This window comes from Doryrhamphus excisus, linkage group LG17 (genome assembly GCF_037039965.1).
Source record: "Doryrhamphus excisus strain RoL-2023G ecotype Guam linkage group LG17, RoL_Dexc_Guam_v1.1, whole genome shotgun sequence".
In the NCBI taxonomy this organism is placed as follows: domain Eukaryota; kingdom Metazoa; phylum Chordata; class Actinopteri; order Syngnathiformes; family Syngnathidae; genus Doryrhamphus; species Doryrhamphus excisus.
Window position 1 is genome coordinate 18416436 of NC_136373.1, and position 17208 is coordinate 18433643.

A 17208-nucleotide genomic window follows, 5' to 3' on the forward strand; every position below is an offset into this window, starting at 1 on the left:
CCAGGGCACATGTGAACAACCAACCATATTCATACTTATGGACAATTTGGAGGTTTAAGGGTGTTTCTCAGGCAGGTAATAACATTTGCTCACATTTTTCTCGTTTAAACCTTTGTTTGAAGTTGCATCATAAACCTAACAAGAAATGATTACTCACGTATATTTCTCTCCTGAGTGCCTTGTCATCCTGGCGCCGTCCCGCTGTGCTGCAGTGTTTTCGTATCCTTGTTAAAATATACAAGGCGGTCCTCTTCAGACTCGAGATTCATTTCCAAGCTAGCCATGACACAGGAGTCACCCTGGGGCGGCAAGGAGACGATTGAGTGACAATTGCAGACTATAGAGAGCGCCAGTATTTAAGCCGCACCCTCTAAATTTGAAGAACAGATCCAGAATGAATAGATACGCCACACCGGTCTACAAGCCACGTGTCCACGTCATGACATGGTATTGTATTATACACAAAGGTTCAACATCAACAGTAGCCACCACAAGTTGCTCTCCTGCTGCTGTCTTCATCCTTCCCTTTGAAGGCCCGACGTCTTGTTCGACTTAGTTTGCAATGGAACATGGAACCTGTCCCGCCAAGATGCATGGTGGTCGGACACACTCTCCGAATAGTCCATGTGCCGCCCCGGAGGTCAGGGGGATTTGGGTAGAGTGGGTGCAGCCACCTGGGGTCGGACACAGAAGATGTTCATGCCAGATGCCCCGGTGGGCCACCATGTTCTCATGCCAGATGCCCCAATCAAGTGTCTCTTCTCCTGATGTTTGGTCCACATTACAGAGGATATACCTACATCTACTGGTCACATTTGGTATTCCAGTTTACTGCATGAAGCTCCTGAACCTCTCCACACGTTCTCCATGACGAGGGTTCTGCTGAGAGCGTGACTCGGTACAGTATTAGCTGCATCACTGTAGGAGCTGCAGGGTTGAAAGCATGAGAAAAAGTAGCAGTAATGGAAGCAGCAACATCGGCGACTCTCAAGACTTCCTTTAGGATTTCAGAATCTCATCTCTCCAGCTGTCCCTGTCCCGCCTCTGTCGCTTGCGAGCCAGTTCTGGGAAGTAGGCGCTGTTGTAGGGCCTCTCGCGCTCGTTCAGCTCCCTGCCCGACTCCCTGTCCTTGCCGTTACGTTGAGCCAGCAGGGCCTGGGCTCGCCGCCGCTCCTCGGCCTCCCTCTGCAAGCGCTCCGCTCGAAGCCTCTCCACGGAGCTAAAGACGGCACACACTGTTGGTCATACGCACGCAGTACTTCACGCAGTACAGTACTTTGGTTTGGCCCAAAACATGATTGACATGGTTCCATCCGTCATGATATTTTATACATTTTATACATGAATCCATCAAGTATTATTTTCCTATTTTTTTGGTTATCCTCTTACCTCATTCACTACCAAAGACGTACTTATACACCTTTTACGTTTTTTTGGCACAAGCGGCAATGACATAATAGACATAAAAACATAAAAATGGCCACAAGATGGCAGAAGTGCGTTTGCATTTTGCAAGCGCTCCGCATTGGAGGGAAATTTTAATGCATGAACTCGTGTAGTAAATAGTTGACGATGTTATATTTGCAAATAAACTGTTATTTTCATGCAAAACCAGCGTTTTTTGTGTTGTGGCATAGTTTAGATAGATATTTTGGCTAAAATACATTTCACATAAAGCCGATTTCCTCCCGGTTTTAGTCAGGAACTGATATTTTCCTGAGAGTCTAATCTTCCTTTTGGTATGTACCATGTTTATATGGCCATAGAAAAAATGGCCGCCACTGAGCGGGACGTCTTTAGAAAACGTCCAGAAGTGAAGGAGCCACCTGTATCAACATAAAAAAGCTTCCGTTACCTTTCCCCGCTGCTCCTCTTCTCCCTTTTGTCTTTCTTGTCCTTCTTCTTGCTCTTGTGCGCCTTCAGGCTGGTCCCGCCCAAGGCTTCCTTCATGTCTTTCAGCGGGTCCAAGCTGTCCTTCAGCCTGCGATCTTTCCTCTCACGCTCCTCCTCGCTTATCTCCTTGGTCTTCTCCTTCTCTTTCGCCTTCTTCTCCTCTTCCTTCTCCAGGCCTGTTTTCATGTACCAGGGAGTCACCTCAGTCCCGGGCTGAGGTCCGAGAGACACCAGCAAGCCGATGGCGCGCTCCTGTTTCTCCTGGAAAGACACCATTTGCCAAGATGACCTTGAAGATGACGGCACATCATGAAAATACTGGAAAGAGAGGATGTGGGAGTAGCACCTGCTCTTCTTTCTTTTCCTTGAGGTACTCCTGGTTGCCCTTCTCCGTGGAGTCCTCAAGTGGGAAGAGGTTGAGATGCTCCAAAGGGCCACTCGGTTCCTCAACTTTGTCATCCCTGCTTCCTCCTTCTGACTGGATTGCTGCTCTGGCTTTTCTTCGCAGGAACTCCGTACGAGCCTGAGATGCAGGCCACAGAAAACGGCCCTCATTGGTCAGTCTACATGTCAGTCATGAACACATACAAGTGGCTTGTCGGTTGTCAATGGTTAGTCATCGATTCTCCATTGATTCTCCCTAGTCTACATGTCAATCATTATATGCAGTGCATATGCATTGAGCGAGTGGCGTCATAATCTTTGCCCAAAGAATCCCCAATCACCTCTTGCTCTGCTCGGTCCACTCGCCGTTTGGCCTCACGTTCCTCCTCGGCTGCCTGAGCTTCATCTCTCCGCACACGGGCGACGTTGTCCTTGTTACGGACGTGCCAGCTCTTCTTTGGGAGAATGTTCATGGTTGCCCGCTAGGCGGCTTAGCTGACCACGCTGGTTGAACCTCGACTGTAAGGATGAACATGAACACATGAACACATCAAAGTCAACGAGAAGTATACTTTAACATCGTAACGTTCAGAAACTGGCTTTGTTTTGGGTGACCGCTAGCTAGCTACTGGTGGAAGCTAGCCTTCTATTCTTTTGGACGATACGACTATTTTTACACTTTAACCTCTTTCATTGACGTCTACTTAACATATTTTAACACGTACAGAACATTAGAAGTACGCAAATAGTGCGATAAAAGCTAAAAGAGTTCAAAGTTACTTACGTAGAGATGAGTTGTTTGTGGTGGCTAGCCGCCGGAAGACACAAACCGGATGTAAATGTCCAACGTTATGGACACAAGATGGCGCTATTTATCCTTAAATTTGCTATTATGGAAAAATAGTAGTTAGGTTTTGGTTTTTGTTTTCTACATTGCCTCTTCAGCATAATAAAAACATCTTAAATGACCTACTTAACGTCATTTATCTAAAAAATTCGTTTCATACACCATTACGCATGATACAGAGTGTAGTCCGCCATGACGGTAACCAGGAAATGTGGGCGCAGTGCGTACACTTGGATGAATGCATATATAATGATACATAGTATTTCTAATGAATATATATTTACATATATAGCCTACATGTAGATGTCATTATTAAACCGAACAAAAATGTGAAAGAAACCCGTTTTTATTTCTTCTTTATTTTACTTTTTTCGCTCCGTACAGTGAAACCAACGATTAGCAATCAACATACACAATAGTGTTAGATTATATAAATAATTGCTAATTAATGGCGTAACAATGTGCCCCTGTACATGTTTACTGTGTAATGTTTTTGGATTTTGCTCACCATCATGGCGGCCAAACCTGCACAGAGAATATTACGGAAGTGGAGGTGGATTTGGCACTACTGGATACTCCTTGTGGACACCAGATGGCGCTAAAAACGACTTGAATTTATGGTTATGAACGATGCTGCGCATTTGCTTTTATTTGATTGGTTTCTTTTTTTCCCACACAATTTGTGGATTACTAATTAAAATACCTGAAGTAGATTCATACTAATCACTAAATTAGGTGTAAAATAAAAGAGTCATGCTTAATGTGTTGGCATCTGAAGAGGACGACTCAGTTTCTCCATCTGTTTGACCAAGAACTGCTTGTCACGGCCCTCCTGTGATACAAGGAGCCACATGTTAGTTACCACGCTTATATACTGTCATAAAAGTAAATAAACAAACTAAGTACAACGAAAACAACCTCAGCTTACCTGTTTGAGCTGAGCTTTGAGCAAAGTAACACTTCTTCCATAAACGGCAGCCAGCGCTATGAAGTAACACATGACTACACTGGTGGGGAGAACAGCACAAACACAGATACAAATGCAGCCTTTAGCATTGGCTCATCTACATGTCAATCACCTGCCTGACTTAGTGTTGGTGTGTCTGCAGCTTCACTCACCAGGATAAAGCAAAAAGCGGGATGGAGAAGGCCTGGGAACCGATGAAGAAGAGAAACTCCTTTGTGACTTTGGAGAGGCGGTGGAAAGAAGTGGGAACGATGGCCCACATGTACGGGAAGAAACGGAATGGTCCGCAACCCGCAGAGGGTCGGATCCTAGACAGGAAGAATATGTCTTAACAAGATGGCGGTGATGTCATAACGTACAGACGAGGGAGGGGCCGACTCACTCGGCGACGCTGTAAATGAGGACCAGGGTGGCCATGGCCCATCCGAACAGGAGCACCACCAGGAAGACGAAGGTGGAGGTGGTGGAGCGGAAGGTCCTGAGCGCCGGGCGGCAGTTTGAGAAGAGTGTGATCTGAGGGGACACGGAGACACACCAACGTTAAGGTGACAAATGGCTCCGTGGCGTCGGAGCGCGTGCCCGAATACAGTGCACCCTGCTGGGTGCACATTGCAGCCATTACCTTCTTGCAGTAGAAGAGGATGACAAACTTGAGGGTGTTGATGACGGGCAGCAGGGGGCAGAAGAGAGCCCCCACCCAAACTACCGTCTGACCGTAGACCAGGCCCAGCACGTTGGCCGACACCACAAACTCCTGCCGCCCCAGCCACCGGGCCGCCCTATTGGACCAGTTGTCCACCAGCATCCTGCCGAGCACGAGAACGAGAACGAGGTGTCACAAATAAAACATTCGGTCGATGTGCGCTGCTTTTCCCTGAGGCGCACCGGCGCGGGAACTCCACCAGGACCAGCACGGCGACGGTGACGATGAGATCGAAGAGCGTCAGCTTGTACATCTCCTGGCCTACTCGGGTTTCCCAGCACTGCGTGGGGACACAAACGTGACACCGGGTCTCACAACGCCCCCCTCAAGAAGAAGCGCTTCGGTTACCGGGTACTCCTCGTGGTTGTACTGGCACACGGCGCACTTGGTCCGGTCCACCTGGCAGGTGATCTGACTCCACAGGGTGAAGAGCAGGACAGCCAGACTCACCAGACGCAGGAACACCGCCCTGAACGTCACATTCGTCCATTCAAGGTCAAGGAATGAAGGAAGGTCAGAAGGTACGTGATGGGGGTCAAACCTCAACAGCGCCACGATGACCGTGGTACTGGGCGTGTACCGCTCCACCACGGCGATCTGGTCACACAGCAGAGGCACCAGGAAGTTACCGGCCGTGATGGCCATGGACGGCAGATACTCCAATATCAAACCCAGAATCCCATCGTCGCCGCTCCTCTCCTGTGTGGCACGGGACCAGATGTGACTTAGACTTTGGAGGACCATTTGGGACCTTCACGATGGACTCACCTGACTCAACATCGTGGCCCTAAAGATGCCGACGCAGGCGGCCATGATGAGGCCAAATGCAACAACGCACATCAATACGCGAAGGGAGTACAAGACCGTCTTTTGACACGAGGTCAGAGCGGCCGACCTCTTCTTCATCATTTCCTCCTCCAGGTCCACCTGAAGGAACATACATGCTTCACAACACGCCTTGGCTCCTACTCCGGCATCACACGCCGATCATACGGTGTTACGCCCAGGAACTACGTTACTGGCGTAGTGACGCCTCGCCAAAGGTGACGCTACATATAGGAGCCTATCCCAGCGGTCTTGGGGCGAGGGGTGGGGTCCGCCCTGGACCCCGGTCCATCCCTTGCACCTTCTCATGCACTCCAAACCACGACCGGAGCTAAGAACCAAAGCTGCCGTCGAACCCCGCATGAGGGCGGCCATCTCCAGTCCGACCTGCAGTCTGTAGTGGATGTTCTTCTGCTTGAGCCTCGTCGCTCGGCCCCCCAGCGAAGCGTAGTCCCAGCCGGTGAACACGATCACGCTGTAGTTGCCCACGGCGCCGCCCCCCACCGCCACGGCCACACGAGCCGCCGTCCCCATCCTGCGTGAGAGGAAGAGGATGCTGCTAAAGGTGGCGTCCTCCCGGGCGAACACACGCGGCGATGGGGGGTGGGGGGGGGCGCTGACCTGGCAATGATGCAGATGAGACAGAAGGCCAAGTAGAAGACGGCGGTGAAGAGGTAGGCCAGCGGGATGTTGTAGGAGAAGCTGGTGTCCCCCACCAGTGTGTTGTTGTAGTACCCGTAAAAGAGGTACGAATACTCCATAAAACCCTGAAAAGGGGAAAGACAAAGTACAAAGTACACATAAAAGTACATATCATACTCACTTAAATACTATACGATAACTACATATACACAAGAATTACATACCTATAGTATGCTATTCTATTATGCTACATATTAGCATGCTAACGTAAGCATTGCGAGCATGCTAACATTGGCATGGTACTATTTTCAGACATTTTCATAGCTAGACATTTACATACACACTTACCACTATCATGCTAGGTGTTAGCATGCTAACATTAGCGTAGCAGAAGTTCTAGACGTTTTCATAGGTGGATATGTGTATGAATACTGATCGCTATTATGGTAGGTGTTGGCATGTTAGCATTGTTGGCATGTTAGCATTAGCATAGTAGTATTTTTTAGCCATTTTCATAGCTAGACATTTACGTACACACTTACCACTATCATGCTAGGTGTTAGTATGCTAACATTAGCATAGCAGAAGTTCTAGATGTTTTCATAGGTGGATACGTGTATGAATACTGATCGCTATTATGGTAGGTGTTGGCATGTTAGCATTAGCATAGTAGTATTTTTAGCCATTTTCATAGCTAGACATTTACGTACACACTTACCACTATCATGCTAGGTGTTAGCATGCTAACATTAGCATAGCAGAAGTTCTAGACGTTTTCATAGGTGGATACGTGTATGAATACTGATCGCTATTATGGTAGGTGTTGGCATGTTAGCATTAGCATAGTAATATTTTTTTGCCATTTTCAAGCTAGACACTTATAGACACAGCAATATCATGCTAGCTGTTAGCATCCAACAGTGAAGGAGCTGCTTTTTTACGTTCTATCGTATTCCATCATTATCGTTAAACATCACAGCAGGCTACCTTACTCCCTGCCCAACATGGTCCCCTGACCAATAAAGGCCCCCACCATGTAAATGTCCCAAAGCACCACCATGAGACGACTCTGCAGGTCAAGTAGTCAGGTGACTTCTTACCGTTCCTGAAAGCGAGTCCAGGAAGTAGTTATAGAAGACCACCAGGCCTTGAGGGTTGGGCTGGTATCGCATGCATTCCTCAGGCCCTGCAAACACCCACAGCACAAACCTGAGAAGGTCCCTTGGAAAGGTGGCGTGTACGTGCGGGTGGGGGTGCTGATGTACTACCGGTGTGGTTTACAGGGCTGCCGCCCACCGATCTGAAGACCACGCTGGGAATGAAGACGAACCCGGCAATCAGCAAAAAGGAGACAAAGTTCAGCACCACCAGGAAGCGCAGGAACAGAAAGTAGGACTGGACACCTCCTCCAAAGTTCCCTGCATGCGGGTGGAGAACGGCGGAGAACTTGGAACGTGTGCTCGGCAGGTACAGCAAACAGTACATCTCAGTCCGAGTCTCACCTCCGATTTTCTGCAAAGACTTCCTCCACAGCGTGAAGAAGCTTAGGAATTCTCTGGCATTAGTTTGGAGTTTTTGCAGGGATTTGCGCTTCTTTTGCTCCCAGGATGACATCCTGGAGGCCACGGGAACCTGCATTTGCTGCACCTGCCTGAAAAGACACGAAAGCACATGAAACCAGACTTCTGAGGCGTTTCTTTTTGTACATTTGTGTTCTTTAGTCATCAGCAGTAGAACCTACGCTGGCCGGAAGCTGGCGTTTCAGCAAAATATCACTTGGCGTCAAAAACGGGAGGAAAACGGCTTTTTGAGAAAAGCGCACCTTCTTCTACGTTCTTCTTGTGCAGTTGCATCATCACCTCTTTTATGTCTCGCGAAAAAAAAACGTAAAAACCGTCTAAGTAGTCTTTGGGAAAACCCAGTGAGCCAGGAACTTCATGTTGTGTTGTTAAACCAACGCTCCCATGTAGGGCTGTATTTAGACATTAAAAAGAAGCTGGGGGCCGCAGCTTGAACACCCCAGTGTCGTGCAACACTGTGGTAAAAAGACAAAAACTGAAAAAAGTTTCCGACCTCACAGCCCTTTTTAGCGCCATGGGCAGGGGGATGCTACGAAGGTCTTGAAGATCCGGGCCTGGGTCTTCCGCGTCATCGTCTTCTGGGGCCGGTGGCCCCCGAGGCAACTGGGGGGAGTTACGGGTGGACGCCCCAGGTGACAGGTGTCGTAGCCTCAGAGACTGCCGGCCATCAGAGTAGGACTCACCTGGCGGGGCAAGCACATTTAAGGTGTAGACATGTTGAAGACCAGCACCAGAAACATCTCATCGCACCTCCTGCGTAGTCCTCCGAGTCCGGCCTCTGTGGATCCATTGGGACCCGTTTTAGCTGAATGTAAACAAGACGATAAATCTAAGCCAGAACCCAAACCAGCGCCATTGTTAGAACCAGGTGTATTTCCTGGAGTCGCTGTTGCCGCCCTCTTCTGGACTTTACTCCCTTGGTGGTGGACTCACTTCCTTGTACGCTTTAACCCACGATAAGCCATCACTTCCAGGTCCGTTCCGGACTGCCTAAAGGCGGCTTTCAAGGTGTCCACCTACTGAACAACCTGGACGCATTATGGACATTAAAGCGCTAAAACCGATACAGCAGAGGTCAATATGCTAAGCTATCTTTTCCCGTGGAAATTCTCAAAATTTGACCTGGCCAGCATGCCAACAAATTAGAAATGCTACTTATGCTAATAGCCAGAAGGCTAACTATAATGCTGTATGCAAATAGCTACAATGCTAACAGCTAGCATGCCAGCAACGTTCATGGATATCTTGTGCTAGCATCACTTGCTCGGTTGACAATGGCTAAGGTGCTAAATCTCAAAGGAAAATACAAAATGTAAAAATGCTAACGCTAACATCCAAGAATATTGAAGAATATTTATCTTATATTCATCTTATAAACATAAAGAACAACAAAGCACCCAAAGTATCCATGAAATGTGCTGTATAACAAATAACACTGGTTCAAGCTGAGGTAAACAGAGGCTAACAGAGGCTAACAGAGGCTACACAGCTAAGCAAAAGCTGGGTAAAGTCATCCCTCGTTTATCGCCGTGAATTGCTTCCAGACCATATCGTGATAAGTGAATTCCCTCCAGACAAAGTCACCTTTACACCCGAATATAGTCCCCTTTACGCTCCTATTACCCAATACAGTAGCCATGAGAGACAAAAGGACATAGAAAACCCGTTTATCACCTTCTAAATACACCTTTGATGATGATTAGAGTCCTGTGGACATGCCATAGCACCCCTATAGTCCCCTTTACGCTCCTATTACCCAATACAGTAGCCATAAGAGACAAAAGGACATAGAAAACCCGTTTATCACCTTCTAAATACACCTTTGATGATGATTAGAGTCCTCTAGACATGCCATAGCACCCCTATAGTCCCCTTTACGCTCCTATTACCCAATACAGTAGCCATGAGAGACAAAAGGACATAGAAAACCCGTTTATCGCCTTCTAAATACACCTTTGATGATGATTAGAGTCCTCTAGACATGCCATAGCACCCCTATAGTCCCCTTTACACTCCTATTACCCAATACAGTAGCCATAAGAGACAAAAGGACATAGAAAACCCGTTTATCACCTTCTAAATACACCTTTGATGATGATTAGAGTCCTCTAGACATGCCATAGCACCCCTATAGTCACCTTTACGCTCCAGTACAGTAGATATAATAACAGAAACTAGGATGCTGTGTATAAAAGCATGTACCAGGGTGGTGGGGGGGGGGGGGGGGGGTTAGGTGTAACAAATGAGCAATTATGGGATGGAGGACATAGTTGGCATGTAAAACAGGAAGTGAAACAAAGCAATGTGAAAAGACATAATGGTTTTGTTGGCGTGATGGACATTACGTTAAAAAGAATAACAATAATAATGCTGGGAAAGGAAGTCCTCCAATCAGTCAGTTTTATCTCCATTTGCGGTCTGCTCCCCCTCCATCTTCTCCTTGTCTCTTTTCCTGCCACCCTTGAGCGCCCCGCCCAGCGCGATGCAGCCCACGGCCACCAGGTGCACCACGAAGTAGATGGAGGACCAGTAGTGGATGGTGTCGGAGGCCTTGAGCAGCACGAAGCCCATGCACATGTAGTCGTAGGCCCGCATCTTCAGGAACCAGTGGACCCAGTCGAAGACGGCCTGGCCGCGAGGGCCCAGCCGGGCCCGGACGGAGCCCTCCATGGCCGACTCGGCGGCGATGCACAGCGGGATGGTGAGGAAGGAGAGGTAGTAGCCGGCGTGGAGTCCGTGCCAGTAGGCGCTGATGAACATGGTCCATGCGGCCCTGAACAACAACAGTCCGTCAGGTCCTTCTCATGATGTTTCCCCTAAGGGGGGGGGTACTGTTTGTTTCAGTTCTGGTTCCCGCGCCCTTATTACGTAACCCTTCCTGGGATTTTCATGTGTTTCCAACATGGTCCCGGCCTCACCTGAGCGTGTAGGACCTGAAGGGGGCGTTGGGGTAGATGTAGTGCCGCAGCCACCACTGCACCGTCATGTTCCAGTATCGCATGCCGTGTCGCACCTTCACGCAGAAGTCCGTGTTGTAGCAGTCGATGTTCTGGATGGTTTTAAAGTCGTATCGCTCCTCGGCGGACGGATCGGCGCTGGGGAGAACACATGCAGTGGAACCTCGGTTAGCATCCGCCGCGGTTAGCCTGCTGTTTGGTTCGAGCTGAAACTTGACATCACATTTTTTGCCTGGGTTTATGTATTAGCGTACGATACGGGGGCGTGTCTTGTCATGGTGTCAATACGCCGCCTGAGCCCAACTGCGTTCTTCATTTCTGGAACGGATTTAGGTGATTTCTTATGGGACAAAATGTACTTGGTTAACATCCGCTTTGGTTAGAGACGGACCTTCTGGAACAAATGAATGATGCTAACCAAGGTTCCACTGTATAATTTCAACAGCGCGATACGGCGAGGGAGCCAAGCGGTTGGCACGGATAAAGTATAAGGGTACCTGTAGCTGAGGGTGGGCCCCCCGCCAGGTTTGCATTGAGCCCCCTCCGGATAGCAGCCGAGACCCGCACTGATACAGCCGGCCTCGGCGCCGCACCACGCCGCGTAGAAGCGCATCCTGAAGACGAAGAACACCGCTATCATGTAGAAAAATCTGATGGGAGGGGGGCGGGGAGGGGGGGGGCAGAAAGGAAATATCATGTGCATGAATATTTTTGAACAGTTGATGTTGGTAAACAGTCTCGCTATCTCTATGGCTATCTCTATGGCTATCCCTCTCACGTGTCCCTTGTTTTGTGGCGTTACCTGAAGAAGACGTTGTGATCCAGGAAGTCGTCGGAGCGAACGTAAGCCAGCGGGAAGAAGGAGTTGACGGCCAGGAAGAGAGCCCCAAAGACGGGGACCGGCTTCAGCCGCTGCAGGCACGGCCCCCAGCCGGGGAGGGCCAGCGGTCTCGGCTGCTGCAGCCAGTCGGAGTACGTTTGGAAGCGAAAGAAGGGGCCTTTTGTGGGCGGGGGGGGGGGGGGGGGTGAGCCGACAATGACATAATGCAAGTCAACAAAAGGAAAAGATGGAAGAAGGAAAAAGAGGAGTAGACTACATGAGTACTACATATATACATACATCTATCATAGTAATACGGACATGGACTCACGTGATGTTGGACGAGTAGCAGAGAGACAAAGACAAACAGCAGAGTCAGCCATTAAGTCAGTCATTACATAAGTCACCATCACTATGTAAGTCATTAAGTCAGTCAATAAGTGCAGTAACTAAGTCAGTCAGTCATGATGTTAGGCACTAAGTCAGTCAGTCAGTAAGTAGTCAGTCAGTCATTGAGTAAAACAGTAAGTAAGTAGTCTGTCAGTAACTAAGTCATTCAGTCAATAGGTCAGTCAGTAACTAACGCAGCCAGTCAGTAAGTAGGTCATTAAGTTAGCCAGACATGAATTGTGCCACTAAGTAAGTCACTGAGTTAAGTCAGTAAGTCACTCAGTAAGGAAGAACTGTCGCTAAGTCATTCAGTAAGTCATTAGGGAAGGCTGTAAGTGAGTCAGTGAGTCAGTCAGTAATTCAGTCAGTCATTAAGTCAGTAAATAAGTCATTAAGTACTGTAAGTACTAACACAAAGTAAGTCAGTACTGTAAGTACCATCACTAAGTAAGCCATTATGTCAGTCAGTCAATAAGTACAGTAAGTTTTCTTCCAGGTATCTACTGGTAGTTCTCTATTTCTTTGGAAGCAGGATGACTGGTTTATGGGAATGACCTTGGGAATGACCTTGGGAATGACCACAAAACGGCATAAAGGAGGACCAAATGTATTCCTGACTTCAGGCCTAAGGAGGATGGGCGATAAAGGATTTTTCAACCAGACCAGACCAGTCCAGGGCGGGCCCCGCCTCTAACCCAAAGACAGCTGGGATAGGCTCCAGCATGCCCCCCATCCCCGTGTGGATAAGTGGCATAGAAAACGGACGGATGGACGTTTTTCTGGCGCCTCACCTGTCATGATGCCAACATAGCAGTAGCTGTAGGACAGGATGTCATACAAGGAGGGTTCTCTGGACAGACAACCAATGGCAGAGGTCCTAGCCAAGGAGCTCGCTTCCTTTTTCTTCTCCGTGTGGAAGGCCTGCACCTCGTTGGCCAGGCTCACCATCTGAGTTGCACCAAGACACCCATGACATCCCACCCACGATGTGTGTGTTGTCATCGTGGTGATTGCTGCCATGAGGAGACATCTGCGTACCTTCAGGGTGAGAAGGAGCTGGACGGCGTTGGCAAACGGTGTCGGCGGCGGGAGACCAAACCATGTGACCAGCCGGAAGAAGAGGAGGTAGAGGAAGGTCCAGAAGAGACTCAATCCGGGGGCGAGCCTTCGGACACGCACATGATGACAACACGCATAGGAATGGGACGTTTGGTCTGGGGGTCTGCTGGGTTGACAATAAGCATCCTGGGAAAAGCATGCTATATGGAGGAACACCACCTATGATGGAGGTGCAGGCATTGCCTGAGACAGCTATGAAAAGGGGAGACTGATGTGACCTTTGGCCAAGGTCAAAGGTCACATTATGACTGCTAAATTATGATTTTACTCTCCTAATCTCGGATTGTTTTTTCCAGTGTGTCCATGAGCAAAGCATGGAGGGTTAAAGTCACCTCCAGCTGGTCCTGATGATCATCCACGTTCCCAGCACCGTCACCAGGGAATGGAGTGTGTGAACATGACAAGTGGCGATGGTGATGGACAGACCCACAAGCAGCGCGGCCCCTTGCTTGACTGGAGGACCTGGAAGACCCCGAGCATCATCCAGTCAGGAGCAATGAGCCAAGTCCTCGCCATGACTGACAAACACAATAAACTCATATTAAATATGATAAATATGAATATACCCACTCAAGTAACGGAACAGGAATCCCACAGGGATGGAGGCTGCCAGGATTCCCAAGTAGACCAGCTCATCGGGAGACATTGTTGTCCTGCTGGGAACAAATCAACAACAGAGTCAGAGTCAGTTTGCCAGATCGTCACCAGGGTCATCCCGTGCCGATGTAGAAGACCACCAGGTACCAAAATGTCAGTCGGCAGTATCTTTATGGCGGTGATCTTCAGATCTCAATGTGTGAAAGACCAGGACCATGGTACTCGGGTGGTCAGGACGAGGTCAGGACGCCCCCCTGGGGTGCAACCGACCAGTCAACCCCTCGGGGAAGACCCAGGTGGAGAGACTATGTCTCCCAACTGGCCTGGGAAGACCTAGGAATGTGCCGGATTATGTAGCCGGGGAGAGGGAAGTCTTGGGGTCCCTGTTTAGACCGCTACTTTGGATGATGGGTAGAAGATGGATGAAAGTTTTAATCCTTAATTCCTGAGTTAAACGACCAGTCCGTTCCTCGTTGCTGGACTTGGCTAACCCTTTGCTTAGCCACAGTAAGAACCGTATGGTTGAATGCGGAAGTCCCACAAGTCCAGCACCGTGCTGCAGTACGCATAGATGGATTACAAATACATTTCCGGTAAGGTAAGAAGGTGAAAAAGCTAAATGAGTGTTCCATAGTTTGGTTTCACCGTACAAGCAACGTGCGTGGAAAAACTCCCCAGGTTGCATACCGACGAGCTTCCCAGTCAGCGAACAATGCAAATGACTAATTGAGTGCCAAAATGCCTCCAGGCCACATATTCGCGTACATTAGACACACGTAGCCTTAGAGTAGTTTTACCGTGTACAAATACACAAAAAGCCCCCACGAACACGAACCCACGCTAGGAAGTCAACACCCGGTTATGCTATTAGCCGCCCGCCATGTCACCATGCCAACAGTCCGTTAGCGGTGTTGCTAGCCTCCTGGTTTTAGGACTTAAATGTACTTACTGCAACTTGGTACCGGTGGTGGTGATGTGTTAAATTCCACGCTGGTTCCCCCCTTCACGTACAGGACTTCTCATCGCTGCTGGAGAAAGCACTTCCTTGTTTGGTGTGACGTCAGGCGCCAGTACCGGAAGCTGGCGCCCTACCATGGAGGTTGGGCTATACCATTATTTGCTAGGACCATATAGGATCCATACTGCCTCATGAGTTCATCATATTCACCCATGAACGCCACAAATAAAAAAGCAACATTTGTAGGCCAAGCATTTATTGATCACTTGACAGAACAGGAAGTACACAAGTCTCCTGGAACTACATCCTTCTTAATCTTCCTCCTCATCATCAGCTCCACCAGCACCGCCCTGGCCCTTCTTGCTGTTCTTCCTCTTGACGCGGCCCGGACGTCCGCCGCCGTAGGGGGACCTGAGCGAGAAGTCGATGTGCTTCTGGCTGTCCAGGCGGACCACGAAGGACGGGATGTTCACCACCTGCTTGCGCACGCTGCAAAGAGAACGGGGAGTTTGACACCATCTCCAACTCAAGTCCACGACTCCCGAGGAGGACAATCTGGTTTAGGACAGGCTTCATTCACGAGGAATTCTTGACACCACAGAACAATCTGCCGATAAAGATGCTTAATCATCAGCCTGGCGGTTCGCAGCATCACCGCTACGCTAGCCCGAGGTGCAACCCATACCTCAGCCAGCGTCGGTCCCGTGCCGCGGGCAGGATTGCCTCTGGGCAATGCTTTATTGACAAGGTATACGGCTTTGATACCGAATTGACCTTGATGAAATATTTAACCCATGTCAGCGTTGGGCGTTAAAAGCTGGCGGTCCTCTGATGGAAGAGGAAGCATCATAAGTGTTGCTTAAGACTACACCCTTTCATGGCTTCGGACTTATGACAGCATTAAACGTACCGGATGTGCCTCTGGCGGATGAGGACGCGGGCGTGGTGGATACTCTTGGCCAGGCCCAGCTTGAAAACCTGAGTCTGCAGCCTCCGCTCCAGGAAGTCCTCGACCTTCAGGCCCAGGATGTAATCCAGCTTCATCTTCCCCTCGTCCAGCACCCCGATCCTCACCAGACGTCTGAGCAAGGCATTGCCTGGAGAGCGCACAAACCTTTAGCTTCCATTGTGGACGTCAAACGAATCATGAATGTTGGCCTAATGAAATAAATAAAGTTATGCTACTTTGACAGCCCTGGTTTCTAGCCAACTTAACATCGGTAATGTTGGTTGCTCCAACATGTTGTACTCCTGGTAGTTTCATCAATACCTTCAAACAGACGCTTGGGGTCTTTCTCATCCAGAGTGAGCAGCTCTCTGGCGGCTTTACGAATCTTGGCCAGGGTGAACTTGACCCTCCACACCTCACGCTTGTTCCTCAGTCCGTACTCGCCTGTAAAACACATTACGGTCAACCAAGAATGGCGCCATTAGGGTGTACAAGTCATCGATGCCCACATACCGATGAGTTTCAACTCCTGGTCGAGACGAGACTTCTCGAAGGGACGGCGGGGGGTAACATACGTCTTGCGACAAACCCAGCTCCTGGCAACGGGCATGGCGGCTTTGAAGTGCCTGAAACACAAAACATTTAGACTTTATATACTTTATTTCTACTGCATAGGCGACAGTGATAGTGGAGATTCCGTGTACAATGACGTCTACGTCTGAATCCTTGCAGATGCAGGAATCAACAAGTCGGTTCACCTATTGATTGATAATCTAGCCTTAAACAGCCAATCAAATTAATTATAATGCGAGTTTGCCGACTTTTAACCACAAGCTACGGCAAATAAATACAACATTGCGTCTAGAAAGCCATCTTACGAAGTGCCGTTTAGCATCCATGCTAGGCCGCACATCCACCACACCACGTTGCAGCGTTAGCATTAGCTTTACAGTTAGCCTATGGAAAATACCACAATAAACTCAAGTAGGCCTGCAAAAGACGTAAACATTCAAGCGAAGGATGTTCGTCTTACAGTCTTTAAACGTTTACTCTAATCAAAAGTAGGAAATGAGTCGTGTTAAAGCTGTTCATAGTCGACAGAGTGGCTTTCATACCTGTTTCGCACAGGCTCGCGCAGTGAAGAGGAAGTCAAGCGCGCGTGTCAGCCTTTTATAAGGACGGGCGGGGCTGGCGGGCAAACTACATATCCCATCTTGCCTTTCGCCACGAGAGCGGAAGTGATGTTCTTGAGCCCGTCGCACTGTAGTGTTTGCCAACCAGGCGAGTTCGTCGCTCGATCCATCTTTATTCGCTGTTCAATTGTGCTCATTTAAAAGTTCTTAACCGCCATTTTAATAAAGGTGTTTTACTCACTTTTTGTCTTCAACGAGGCTATGCTTTTTACAACATGTGCAAATGATAATGCACATTTCATGAAGATATCGTCTAGTGACTTCCAAGACAATTAATAGCTACTTTGCATACTAAAAAGTTGCCAACTGGACTTGCTAAACAAGTTGGTAAACAAAAATATGTAAAAAGTAAAATGTCATGTGTAAAGTACTAATGCCAATATT

General features: G+C 48.7%; 4 protein-coding genes across 5 annotated transcripts; all 4 read right to left on the reverse strand.

Annotated features, from left to right (window-relative positions):
• Positions 1–248: 248 nt before the first annotated feature.
• On the reverse strand, positions 249–3128 carry leng1 (leukocyte receptor cluster (LRC) member 1). The gene is made up of 5 exons (XM_058084249.2): positions 3062–3128; positions 2619–2796; positions 2240–2416; positions 1856–2154; positions 249–1219 (listed from the first exon to the last, which is right to left on the reverse strand). Exons 2-5 carry the CDS (start codon positions 2748–2750, stop codon positions 1000–1002), a joined length of 828 nt encoding a protein of 275 aa, XP_057940232.1. The 5' UTR covers positions 2751–2796; positions 3062–3128; the 3' UTR covers positions 249–999.
• A 240-nt stretch (positions 3129–3368) lies between these two features.
• On the reverse strand, positions 3369–9058 carry tmc4 (transmembrane channel-like 4). Of its 2 annotated transcripts, none has more exons than XM_078798021.1 (16): positions 8592–9058; positions 8335–8524; positions 7764–7912; positions 7530–7679; positions 7362–7447; positions 6241–6386; positions 6007–6154; positions 5563–5721; positions 5336–5493; positions 5143–5263; positions 4977–5074; positions 4714–4897; positions 4474–4604; positions 4244–4399; positions 4053–4126; positions 3369–3956 (listed from the first exon to the last, which is right to left on the reverse strand). In XM_078798021.1, the coding sequence occupies exons 1-16, from the start codon at positions 8629–8631 to the stop codon at positions 3946–3948; spliced, it is 2001 nt and encodes a 666-aa protein (XP_078654147.1). In that variant the 5' UTR covers positions 8632–9058; the 3' UTR covers positions 3369–3945. The 2 variants fall into 2 exon arrangements, with proteins under 2 accessions (XP_078654147.1, XP_057940230.2); XM_058084247.2 differs by having other exon boundaries at positions 3377–3956; positions 4053–4131.
• A 121-nt stretch (positions 9059–9179) lies between these two features.
• On the reverse strand, positions 9180–13778 carry mboat7 (membrane bound O-acyltransferase domain containing 7). The gene is made up of 8 exons (XM_078798022.1): positions 13698–13778; positions 13460–13589; positions 13047–13173; positions 12800–12956; positions 11601–11796; positions 11296–11448; positions 10760–10936; positions 9180–10614 (listed from the first exon to the last, which is right to left on the reverse strand). Exons 1-8 carry the CDS (start codon positions 13771–13773, stop codon positions 10233–10235), a joined length of 1398 nt encoding a protein of 465 aa, XP_078654148.1. The 5' UTR covers positions 13774–13778; the 3' UTR covers positions 9180–10232.
• A 1143-nt stretch (positions 13779–14921) lies between these two features.
• Positions 14922–16788, reverse strand: rps9 (ribosomal protein S9). The gene is made up of 5 exons (XM_058084285.2): positions 16747–16788; positions 16145–16257; positions 15953–16075; positions 15593–15779; positions 14922–15171 (listed from the first exon to the last, which is right to left on the reverse strand). The coding sequence occupies exons 2-5, from the start codon at positions 16239–16241 to the stop codon at positions 14994–14996; spliced, it is 585 nt and encodes a 194-aa protein (XP_057940268.1). The 5' UTR covers positions 16242–16257; positions 16747–16788; the 3' UTR covers positions 14922–14993.
• Between the last annotated feature and the right edge of the window lie 420 nt (positions 16789–17208).